Genomic DNA, 13,719 nt, shown 5'->3' on the forward strand with positions numbered 1-13,719 from the left:
TAGCGGGTCCCTCCTGCAGCCAGTGGAGGGAGTGGGGGGAGAGTAGCAGCTCCCTCCTGCAGTCCGGGGAGGGGGGGGAAAGTAGCGGGTCCCTCCTGCAGCCCGTGGAGGGAGTGGGGGGAGAGTAGCAGCTCCCTCCTGCAGTCCGTGGAGGGAGGGGGGGGAGAGTAGCGGGTCCCTCCTGCAGCCCGTGGAGGGAGTGGGGGGAGAGTAGCAGCTCCCTCCTGCAGTCCGTGGAGGGAGGGGGGGGCGAGTAGCGGGTCCCTCTGCTCAAGCCACGCCCCCCTCCCTGTCAAACCTCCCACCTCCCGCCCACCTCCCGCTCCGGCTCCCTACAGACCGCATATCGCGGTCTGTGTATCTCAGCGCACCGCCTGTCAGCAGTGCGGGTGCGCTGACTCTGGGAGCGGGGCCTTAGCCTTAGGGATATGACCTGCAGACAGGATAGAGTTGACTATGGACGCAATTGGTTTGGCAATGGCTGGGGCACCAAGTCGTAGGAACCTAGATTGTAGTAAGTCGGGTCCACATTGGCTGCTTAGTTTTAGTTTGAGGAGCGCTTGTATAATCTCCTCTTCAGATACTGGGCTAAATTGAAAATGTGGGCAGTGTTGGGAGGGGGTGGGACTGTAGGGATACTCCAGGATGAGATTCATGTTTGGGGTTTGTGCTGCGTTTCGCTAATAAGTTAGTGGCACACCCCACAAAGTAATCATTGAATGCATTTGCAATGTCAGTGGGGTTTGTCAGAGTAATATCCCCCTTAGTGATATTACTAGGTTGTTGATGGTTAGGAGGCTGGAATATATTGTTGATAACCTTCCAGAAGTTAGCTGGGTTTGATGTGTTCTGAGGAGAATTGTCAGAGTAATATTTGCGTTTGCGTGTCTTGTTTGCCTTGTGCACATGTTCCGCAGGCATCTGTAGGAGATTGTCAGAGTAATATTGTGCGTTTGCGTGTCTTGTTTGCCTTGTGCACATGTTCCGCAGGCATCTGTAGTGATTGAGATCCTGGTAGTGCCAGTACTTTGTAGCTTTTCCACAAGGCATCCTGAACTGGTAGAGTGCAATAAGGTCAGGTGTAACCCATGGAAGGTGGGCCCCCGTACCCTTATTTTGTGTAGGGGAGCATGGGTATCGCAGAGTTTTAAGAACTCGGATTGGAAATAGTCGAGCGCAGAATCAGGGTCGGGAATTAAATCGAATCTGTGCCATGGGCAGTTGGTAAGGTCATCCAGAAACTGTTGTGGGGTTAAAGTTTTTAAATGTTCTAGTGAGGAGAACTTTAGGGCTTGAATGGGGCGGAGAGAGGGGGGAGAGAGAGGGGGGGGAGAGAGGGGGGGGGAGAGAGGGGGGGGGGGAGAGAGAGAAGGGGGGGGGAGAGAGAGAAGGGGGAGAGAGAGAGAAGGGGGAGAGAGAGAAGGGGGGGAGAGAGAAGGGGGGGAGAGAGAGAAGGGGGGAGAGAGAAAAGGGGGGAGAGAGAAAAGGGGGGGGAGAGAGAGAAGGGGGGTGAGAGAAGGGGGGGAGAGAGAAGGGGGGAGAGAGAAGGGGGGGAGAGAGAAGGGGGGAGAGAGAAGGGGGGAGAGAGAAGGGGGGAGAGAGGGGGGGAGAGAGAAGGGGGGAGAGAGAAGGGGGGGAGAGAGGGGGGGGGAGAGAGAGAAGGGGGAGAGAGAGAAGGGGGGAGAGAAGGGGGGGAGAGAGAAGGGGGAGGGGGAGAGAGGGGGGGAGAGAGAAGGGGGGGGGGGAGAGAGAGAAGGGGGGGAGAGAGAGAAGGGGGGAGAGAGAGAAGGGGGAGAGAGAAGAGGGGGGAGAGAGAAGGGGGGGAGAGAGAGAAGGGGGGGAGAGAGAGAAGGGGGAGGGGGAGAGAGAAGGGGGAGGGGGAGAGAGTGGGGAGAGAGAGAAGGGGAGGAGAGAGAAGGGGGAGGGGGAGAGAGAAGGGGGAGAGAGAAGGGGGGGAGAGAGAAGGGGGGGGGGAGAGAGAAGGGGGGGGAGAGAGAGAAGGGGAGAGAGAAGGGGGGAGAGAGAAGGGGGGGAGAGAGAAGGGGGGGGGAGAGAGAAGGGGGGGAGAGAGAGAAGGGGGGAGAGAGAAGGGGGAGAGAGAAGGGGGGAGAGAGAAGGGGGGGGAGAGAGGGGGGGGGAGAGAGAAGGGGGGGGAGAGAGAGAAGGGGGAGGGGTGAGAGAGGGGGGGGGGGAGAGAGAGGGGGGGAGAGAGAGGGGGGGGGGGGAGAGAGAGGGGGGGGGGAGAGAGAGGGGGGGGGGGAGAGAGAGAGAAGGGGGGGGAGAGAGAGAAGGGGGGGGGGAGCGGGGTAATTTTAACTAGTTTATTTCACCCGTGTGAAAATTCCCATCATGCATAGCGGCGCCTCGAGGACTTCAACTCCCAAAATGCTTTACGACATCAGGTCACGTGACAGAGGAATCACATGACAGTCCAGAGGAAAAGAGAGGTCAGAGACACCCCCTATATACACACCACACTGTGACACCCCCTATATACACACCACACTGTGACACCCCCTATATACACACCACACTGTGACACCCCTATATACACACACCACACTGTGACACCCCCTATATACACACCACACTGTGACACCCCCTATATACACACCACACTGTGACACCCCCTATATACACACCACACTGTGACACCCCCTATATACACACCACACTGTGACACCCCCTATATACACACCACACTGTGACACCCCCTATATACACCACACTGTGACACCCCCTATACACACCACACTGTGACACCACCTATATACACACCAAACCTGTGACACCCCCTATATACACACCACACTGTGACACCCCCTATATACACACCACACTGTGACACCCCCCTATATACACACACCACACTGTGACACCCCCTATATACACACCACACTGTGACACCCCCTATATACACACCACACTGTGACACCCCCTATATACACACCACACTGTGACACCCCCTATATACACACCACACTGTGACACCCCCCTATATACACACCACACTGTGACACCCCCTATATACACCACACTGTGACACCCCCTATACACACCACACTGTGACACCACCTATATACACACCAAAACTGTGACACCCCCTATATACACACCACACTGTGACACCCCCTATATACACACACCACACTGTGACACCCCCTATACACACACACCACACTGTGACACCCCCTATACACACACACCACACTGTGACACCCTATATACACACACTGTGACACCCCCTATATACACCACACTGTGACACCCCCTATATACACCACACTGTGACACCCCTATATACACCACACTGTGACACCCCCTATATACACCACACTGTGACACCCCCTATATACACACCACACTGTGACACCCCCTATATACACACACCACACTGTGACACCCCCTATATACACCACACTGTGACACCCCTATATACACCACACTGTGACACCCCCTATATACACACCACACTGTGACACCCCCTATATACACACCACACTGTGACACCCCCTATATACACACCACACTGTGACACCCCCTATATACACACCACACTGTGACACCCCCTATATACACACACCACACTGTGACACCCCCTATATACACACACCACACTGTGACACCCCCTATATACACACCACACTGTGACACCCCCTATATACACACCACACTGTGACACCCCCTATATACACACACCACACTGTGACACCCTCTGTATACACACCACACTGACACTCCCTATATACACACCACACTGTGACACCCCTATATACACACACCACACTGTGACACCCCCTATATACACACCACAATGTGACACCCCCTATATACACACACACCACACTGTGACACCCCCTATACACACACACCACACTGTGACACCCCCTATATACACACCACACTGACACCCCCTATATACACACCACACTGTGACACCCCCTATATACACACCACACTGGACACCCCCTATATACAACACCACACTGTGACACCCCTATATACACACACCACATTGTGACACCCCCTATATACACACCACACTGTGACACCCCCTATATACACACCACACTGTGACACCCCCTATATACACACCACACTGACACCCCCATATACACACCACACTGTGACACCCCCTATATACACACCACAATGTGACACCCCCTATATATACCACACTGTGACACCCCCTATATACACACACACCACACTGTGACACCCCCCATATACACACCACACTGTGACCCCCCCTATATACACACACCACACTGTGACCCCCCCTATATACACACACCACACTGTGACACCCCCTATATACACACACCACACTGTGACACCGCTATATAAACACACCACACTGTGACACCCCTATATAAACACACCACACTGTGACACCCCCTATTAACACACACCCCTGTGACACCCCCTATATAAACACACACCCCTGTGACACCCCCTATATAAACACACTGTGACACCCCTATATACACTCCACTGTGACACCCCTATATACACACCACACTGTGACACCCCCTATATACACATACTGTGACACCCCCTATATACACCATACTGTGTCCAGAGGAAAAGAGAGGTCAGTGACACCCCCTATATACACACACCACACTGTGACACCCCTATATACACCACACTGTGACACCCCCTATATACACACACCACACTGTGACACCCTCTATATACACACACCACACTGTGACACCCCTATATACACCACACTGTGACACCCCCTATATACACACACCATGCTGTGACACCCCCTATATACACACACCACGCTGTGACACCCCCTATATACACACACGGTGACACCCCTATATACACACCACACTGACACCCCTATATACACACACACCACACTGTGACACCCCCTATATACAACCACACTGTGACACCCCTATACACACCACACTGTGACACCCCTATATACACCACACTGTGACACCCCCTATATACACCACACTGTGACACCCCCTATATACACCACACTGTGACACCCCCTATATACACCACACTGTGACACCCCCTATATACACACCACACTGTGAACCCCCCTATACACACCACACTGTGACACCCCCTATATACACCACACTGTGACACCCCCTATATACACACCACACTGTGAAACCCCCTATATACACACCCACACTGTGACACCCCCTATATACACACACCACACTGTGCCACCCCCTATACACACACACTGTGAAGCCCCTGTATACACACCCAACCTGTGACACCCCCATATACACACCACACTGTGACACCCCCCTATACCCCCCCTGTGACCCTAACACACCCCTGATGACACCCCTATATAACACCCCCCCCCTGTGCACCCCCTATATAAACACACTGTGACACCCCTATATACACTCCACTGTGACACCCCTATATACACACCACACTGTGACACCCCCTATATACACCATACTGTGACACCCCCTATATACACCATACTGTGTCCAGAGGAAAAGAGAGGTCAGTGACACCCCCTATATACATACACCACACTGTGACACCCCCTATATACACCACACTGTGACACCCCCTATATACACACCACACTGTGACACCCCCTATACACACACACCACACTGTGACACCCCCTATATACACCACACTGTGACACCCCCTATATACACACACCACGCTGTGACACCCCCTATATACACACACCACACTGTGACACCCCCTATACACACACACCACACTGTGACACCCCCTATATACACCACACTGTGACACCCCCTATATACACACACCACACTGTGACACCCCCTATATACACCACACTGTGACACCCCCTATATACACACACCACACTGTGACACCCTCTATATACACACACCACACTGTGACACCCCCTATATACACCACACTGTGACACCCCCTATATACACACACCACGCTGTGACACCCCCTATATACACACACCACACTGTGACACCCCCTATATACACACACCACGCTGTGACACCCCCTATATACACCACACTGTGACACCCCCTATATACACACCACACTGACACCCCCTATATACACACACCACACTGTGACACCCCCTATATACACCACACTGTGACACCCCCTATATACACCACACTGTGACACCCCTATACACACCACACTGTGACACCCCCTATATACACCACACTGTGACACCCCCTATATACACCACACTGTGACACCCCCTATATACACACCACACTGTGAACCCCCCTATACACACCACACTGTGACACCCCCTATATACACCACACTGTGACACCCCCTATATACACACCACACTGTGAAACCCCCTATATACACACACCACACTGTGACACCCCCTATATACACACACCACACTGTGCCACCCCCTATATACACACCACACTGTGAAGCCCCTGTATACACACCACACTGTGACACCCCCTATATACACACCACACTGTGACACCCCCTATATACACACCACACTGTGACACCCCCTATATACACACCACATTGTGACACCCCCTATATACACACCACACTGTGACACCCCTATATACACACCACACTGTGACACCCCTATATACACACACCACACTGTGACACCCCTATACACACCACACTGTGACACCCCTATACACACCACACTGTGACACCCCCTATATACACACACCACACTGTGACACCCCCTATATACACACACCACCCTGTGACACCCCCTATATAAACACTGTGACACCCCTATATACACTCCACTGTGACACCCCTATATACACCACACTGTGACACCCCCTATATACACCATACTGCGACACCCCCTATATACACCATACGGTGACACCCCCTATATACACCATACTGTGACACCCCCTATATACACCATACTGTGACACCCCCTATATACAGTACACATACTGGGACACCCCCTATATACACCGGCGCCATACTGTGACACCCCCTATATACACACCACACTGTGACACCCCCTATATACACCACTCTGTGACACCCCCTATATACACCACACTGTGACACCCCCTATATACACCACACTGTGATACCCCTATATACACCACACTTTGACACCCCCTATATACACCATACTGTGACACCCCCTATATACAGTACACATACTGGGACACCCCCTATATACACCGGCACCATACTGGGAAACCCCCTATATACACACCACACTGTGACACCCCCTATATACACCACACTGTGACACCCCCAATATACACCACACTGTGATACCCCTATATACACCACACTCTGACACCCCCTATATACACCACACTGACACCCCCTATATACACCACACTGACACCCCCTATATACACCACACTGTGACACCCCCTATATACACCACACTGTGACACCCCCTATATACACACCACACTGTGACACTCCCTATATACACACCACACTGTGACACCCCCTATATACACCACACTGTGAAACCCCCAATGTACACCACACTGTGACACTGACAAGCCCTATATACACACACCACACTGTGACACCCCCTGTATACACCATACTGTGACACCCCCTATATACACCATACTGTGACACCGCCTATATACAGTACACATACTGGGACACCCCCTATATACACCACACCATACTGGGACACCCCCTATATACACCACACGGTGACACCCCCTATATACACCACTGTGACACCCCCTATATACACCACACTGTGACACCCTCTATATACACCACACTATGATACCCCCTATATACACCACACTGTGACACCCCCTATATACACCACACTGTGACACCCCCTATATACACCACACTTTGACACCCCCTATATACACCACACTGTGACACCCCTACATACACCACACTGTGACACCCCCTATATACATACCACACTGTGACACCCCCTATATACACACCACACTGTGACAAGCCCTATATACACTACACTGTGACGCTGACACCCCCTGTGTACACCACACTGACACTGTCAGCCTCTATATACACCACACTGTGACACTGTCAGTCCCCATATACACCACACTGTGACACTGTCAGCCCCTATATACACCACACGGTGATACTGTCAGCCCCTATATACACCAGACGGTCACACTCGCTATACACCACAATGTGACACTGTCAGCCTCTATATACACCACACTGTGACACTGACAAGACCTATATACACCACACTGTGACACTGTCAGCCCCTATATACACCACACTGTGACAATGACACCCCCTATATACACTACACAGTGACACTGTCAGCCCCTATATACACCAGACGGTGACACTCGCTACACCACAATGTGACAATGACACCCCCTATATACACCACACCATACTGGGACACCCCCTATATACACCACACGGTGACACCCCCTATATACACCACTGTGACACCCCCTATATACACCACACAGTGACACCCTCTATATACACCACACTATGATACCCCCTATATACACCACACTGTGACACCCCCTATATACACCACACTGTGACACCCCCTATATACACCACACTTTGACACCCCCTATATACACCACACTGTGACACCCCTACATACACCACACTGTGACACCCCCTATATACACACCACACTGTGACACCCCCTATATACACACCACACTGTGACACCCCCTATATACACACCACACTGTGACAAGCCCTATATACACTACACTGTGACGCTGACACCCCCTGTGTACACCACACTGACACTGTCAGCCTCTATATACACCACACTGTGACACTGTCAGTCCCCATATACACCACACTGTGAAACTGTCAGTCCCTATATACACCACACTGTGACACTGTCAGCCCCTATATACACCACACGGTGATACTGTCAGCCCCTATATACACCAGACGGTCACACTCGCTATACACCACAATGTGACACTGTCAGCCTCTATATACACCACACTGTGACACTGACAAGACCTATATACACCACACTGTGACACTGTCAGCCCCTATATACACCACACTGTGACAATGACACCCCCTATATACACTACACAGTGACACTGTCAGCCCCTATATACACCAGACGGTGACACTCGCTACACCACAATGTGACAATGACACCCCCTATATACACCACACTGACACTCCCTATATACACACCACAATGTGACAATGACACCCCCTCTATACACCACATGGTGATACTGTCAGCCCCTATATACACCAGACGGTGACACTCGCTATACACTACAATGTGACAATGACACTGACACCCCCTATATACACACCACAATGTGACAATGACACTGACACCCCCTATATACACACCACAATGTGACAATGACACTGACACCCCCTATATACACACCACAATGTGACAATGACACTGACACCCCCTATATACACACCACACTGTGACAATGACACCCCCTCTATACACCACACGGTGATACCCCCTATACACCACACTGTGACAATGACAACCCCCTATATACTGTACACACCCGACAGAGATTACAAGAGACTCACAGTAGACCCCGTGTGGTATACAGGTCCAGTCCCCTCAATATACCCGGGGGCAGAGACAGGCAGGGACAGGCAGACAGAGGCAGGGACAGGCAGACAGAGGCAGGGACAGGCAGACAGAGGCAGGGACAGGCAGACAGAGGCAGGGACAGGCAGACAGAGGCAGGGACAGGCAGACAGAGGCAGACAGAGGCAGGGACAGGCAGACAGAGGCAGGGACAGGCAGACAGAGGCAGACAGAGGCAGGGACAGGCAGACAGAGGCAGGGACAGGCAGACAGAGGCAGGGACAGGCAGACAGAGGCAGACAGAGGCAGGGACAGGCAGACAGAGGCAGACAGAGGCAGGGACAGGCAGACAGAGGCAGACAGAGGCAGGGACAGGCAGACAGAGGCAGGGACAAGCAGACAGAGGCAGACAGAGGCAGGGACAGGCAGACAGAGGCAGGGACAGGCAGACAGAGGCAGACAGAGGCAGGGACAGGCAGACAGAGGCAGGGACAGGCAGACAGAGGCAGGGACAGGCAGACAGAGGCAGGGACAGGCAGACAGAGGCAGGGACAGGCAGACAGAGGCAGGGACAGGCAGACAGAGGCAGGGACAGGGACAGGCAGACAGAGGCAGGGACAGGCAGACAGAGGCAGGGACAGGCAGACAGAGGCAGGGACAGGCAGACAGGCAGGGACAGGCAGACAGAGGCAGGGACAGGCAGACAGAGGCAGACAGAGGCAGGGACAGGCAGGGACAGGCAGACAGAGACAGGGACAGGCAGACAGAGGCAGGGACAGGCAGACAGAGGCAGGGACAGGCAGACAGAGGCAGGGACAGGCAGACAGAGGCAGGGACGGGCAGACAGAGGCAGGGACGGGCAGGGACAGGCAGACAGAGGCAGGGACAGGCAGACAGAGGCAGGGACAGGCAGACAGAGGCAGGGACAGGCAGACAGAGGCAGACAGAGGCAGGGACAGGCAGACAGAGACAGGGACAGGCAGACAGAGGCAGACAGAGGCAGGGACAGGCAGACAGAGGCAGGGACAGGCAGACAGAGGCAGGGACAGGCAGACAGAGGCAGGGACGGGCAGACAGAGGCAGGGACGGGCAGACAGAGGCAGGGACGGGCAGACAGAGGCAGGGACGGGCAGACAGAGGCAGGGACGGGCAGGGACAGGCAGGGACGGGCAGGGACAGGCAGGGACGGGCAGGGACAGGCAGGGACGGGCAGACAGAGGCAGACAGAGGCAGACAGAGGCAGACAGAGGCAGACAGAGGCAGGGACAGGCAGACAGAGGCAGGGACAGGCAGACAGAGGCAGGGACAGGCAGACAGAGACAGGGACAGGCAGACAGAGACAGGGACAGGCAGACAGAGGCAGGGACAGGCAGACAGAGGCAGGGACAGGCAGACAGAGGCAGGGACAGGCAGACAGAGGCAGGGACAGGCAGACAGAGGCAGGGACAGGCAGACAGAGGCAGGGACAGGCAGACAGAGGCAGGGACAGGCAGACAGAGGCAGGGACAGGCAGACAGAGGCAGGGACAGGCAGACAGATTCAGGGACAGGCAGACAGAGGCAGGGACAGGCAGACAGAGGCAGACAGAGGCAGGGACAGGCAGGGGCTCTCAGAGAGATATTGCAGGCGCAAGTTAACCATGTGTTAACACTAGAACCCCGATACCAGTGCTCAGTATAGTATACTGTATATAGTAGTACTGTATATAGTAACCGTATTAGTCGGGGTATACAATAGCCCACTGTAGGAGTTAATTAATCTCCTCAAATCGACACATCAAAGTGAGCATTGTTCTCACAAATACACTACACTAAAATAGCAACATTTTATTTCAATAAATCACAACGACGCTTACAAATATATAAATTTAAATGGTTACAATTCCCCAGGTTGGCGGCACGCGGTGCCCGGTAGTCCTAAACACCTATCCTTGGGGCTACTACCCCCTTCACCCACCCCCGCTACCCACAATAAACAAAAATACACACAACAGGCCCACTACCCACCTCCTAGGCCACCAGTATCCATTATAATACAGGCATACCCCGCTTTAAGGACACTCACTTTAAGTACACTCGCGAGTAAGGACATATCGCCCAATAGGCAAACGGCAGCCCACGCATGCGCATGTCAGCACGTCCTGAACAGCAATACCGGCTCCCTACCTGTACCGAAGCTGTGCGCAAGCGGGGAGACTATAGAGCCTGTTACACATGTGTTATTTACATCAGTTATGCACGTATATGACGATTGCAGTACAGTACATGCATCGATAAGTGGGAAAAGGGAGTGCTTCACTTTAAGTACATTTTCGCTTTACATACATGCTCCGGTCCCATTGCGTACGTTAATGCGGGGTATGCTTGTATGTAATAAACACCAATACACAACCCACCCACCCCCTGCGCCCCCACATAAAACCAATATTTATTTTTTGATACACAGGATTAGTACCAAAGGCCGGGGGGGGGGGGGTCCCTGGGTGGTCCCCACGGGTGTCCAGGGGTCCTCAGGTGGTCCCCGCGGGTGTCTGGGGGCCCTTGGGTCTTTCCCACGGGTGTCTGGGGGCCCTCGGATGGTTCCTACTGGTGTCTGGGGGCCCTCGGGTGGTTCCTACTGGTGTCTGGGGGCCCTCGGGTGGTTCCTACTGGTGTCTGGGGGCCCTCGGGTGGTTCCTACTGGTGTCTGGGGGCCCTCGGATGGTCCCTGCAGGTGTTCGGGGGCCCCACAGGGGTCCCCGGGTGGTCCCCGCAGGTGTCCAGGGTCTACTACAACCAATCAGATTGGGGATGTAGTTCTCACAGTCTGATTGCTGACGTACCATGTGATAGCAGCCAGGTTGGATTTGGTGACGTCATGTTAAAGGGAAAGGAAGCACAGCCATTCTGATTGGCTGGCTTCAGTCCCTTTCGTGACGTCACATAAAAAAAAAGGGACCCATGGTTTTCACAGCCAATCAGATTGTGTGTGATCCATTTGCCGCCCAAATGTGACGTCACTGGCCATATTTAAGGTCGTGACATCTCAACTTGAGCTCAACAAGCCGACGAGGCAACGCCGTGGATTTAACCTGGGGGGTATTGGCTTAACAGATGAAGATAAAGAAATAATCACAGATGAAGAAGATGAGAGAAGATTAAAGAGAGAAGAATTTGGTCACGGTGGGTGGCGTTGGATTGTGTTTCGTGACGCCTCGGCACGAGAGCTTCCTGATTCCCCGGGATTCGGAGGGCCAACGCTACTAAAGGTAAGATAAATATTGGATGTATGTACTTTTATTTTTACAGGTTTTTTCATTGGATTTTTCTTTTTTATGTGTTTTTCATTGCCCATTGACTGCTAATGTATTAATCTGTGCCTGTTTAGGGTACAGATGAACACAGTGGGAGCCAATGCATTTTTTTGGCACATGCGTGTCTTCTTATATTCTCTATTTCAGTGTATTGTTTAGATTAAATTGTTTGGAATTGTGATGGCTTGTTTTTTATTTTTCCAGATTGGTTAGGGATTTTATTTAATGATGTATTTTGGTGGCTACTGGTTTTAATTAATGTGTTGCCTAGTGGTAGTATTAATTAATTGTTGTGTTGGTTACTGCTTTTAGGTATTAAATCTATTGTTTGGCTTGTGGTGAGATTTATGTAATTGATTGACTGGTGGTTTTATTTATTTAATTGATTGGATTGTGGTTTTATTTAGGCAATTGATTGGTTGGCTAGTGCTTTTAATGTTTGTTTCTGGGGTTTTTGGTGCTTGTTGTATGTTTTATTATTGTGTATTTTGGACATTCCTGCTTTTGTATTAGGGTGAACATTGACTACTATGGTAGCTTATCATGCCCATATTATATGGGTATGATGTACCACTATGCCAATCAATGGGTACAGGGGGGTATAGTGGGTCCGGCGTGGGTAGTTAGACCTCCTGGGTGGGTAGTGGGGGAAGTAGGTTAACCCCTTAATTACTATAGCGGTTATTAACCGCTAAGGTGATTAAGGGGTTAGGGGCCATTAGATTGTATTTTTTATGTATTCTTTCTGGCGATAGAGGACATGGCCCTGCAGTATGCTGATGTGGACGCTCTTCATGTTGGCAGGGGTAAGTAGAACGGTTGTTATTTACTTTATTTATGCTGGCTGGCTAATGTTTTGGTTAATAATGGTCAAATCTATTATCCATATCGGGATAATAGTTAGTTTCTACATTCCTGTACTGTA

General features: G+C 52.0%; 1 protein-coding gene across 4 annotated transcripts in view; it reads left to right on the forward strand.

The window, feature by feature from the left end:
- Positions 1–2,367: 2,367 nt before the first annotated feature.
- Positions 2,368–13,719, forward strand: part of ARSA (arylsulfatase A) — a 158,896-nt gene continuing 147,544 nt past the window's right edge. For 3 of the 4 annotated variants that reach the window (XR_012801584.1, XM_075599241.1, XM_075599242.1), the window contains exon 1: positions 2,368–2,447. Coding sequence is in view for 2 of the 4 variants with exons in the window: in XM_075599241.1 (XP_075455356.1) it covers positions 2,424–2,447 (24 nt within the window). In the remaining 2 variants the exon portion in view is untranslated. Of the gene's footprint in view, positions 2,448–5,489; positions 5,503–13,719 lie in introns of those variants that run through there. The other variant, XM_075599243.1, reaches the window with a different exon arrangement.

This window comes from Ascaphus truei, chromosome 5 (assembly GCF_040206685.1).
Source record: "Ascaphus truei isolate aAscTru1 chromosome 5, aAscTru1.hap1, whole genome shotgun sequence".
In the NCBI taxonomy this organism is placed as follows: Eukaryota; Metazoa; Chordata; class Amphibia; order Anura; family Ascaphidae; genus Ascaphus; species Ascaphus truei.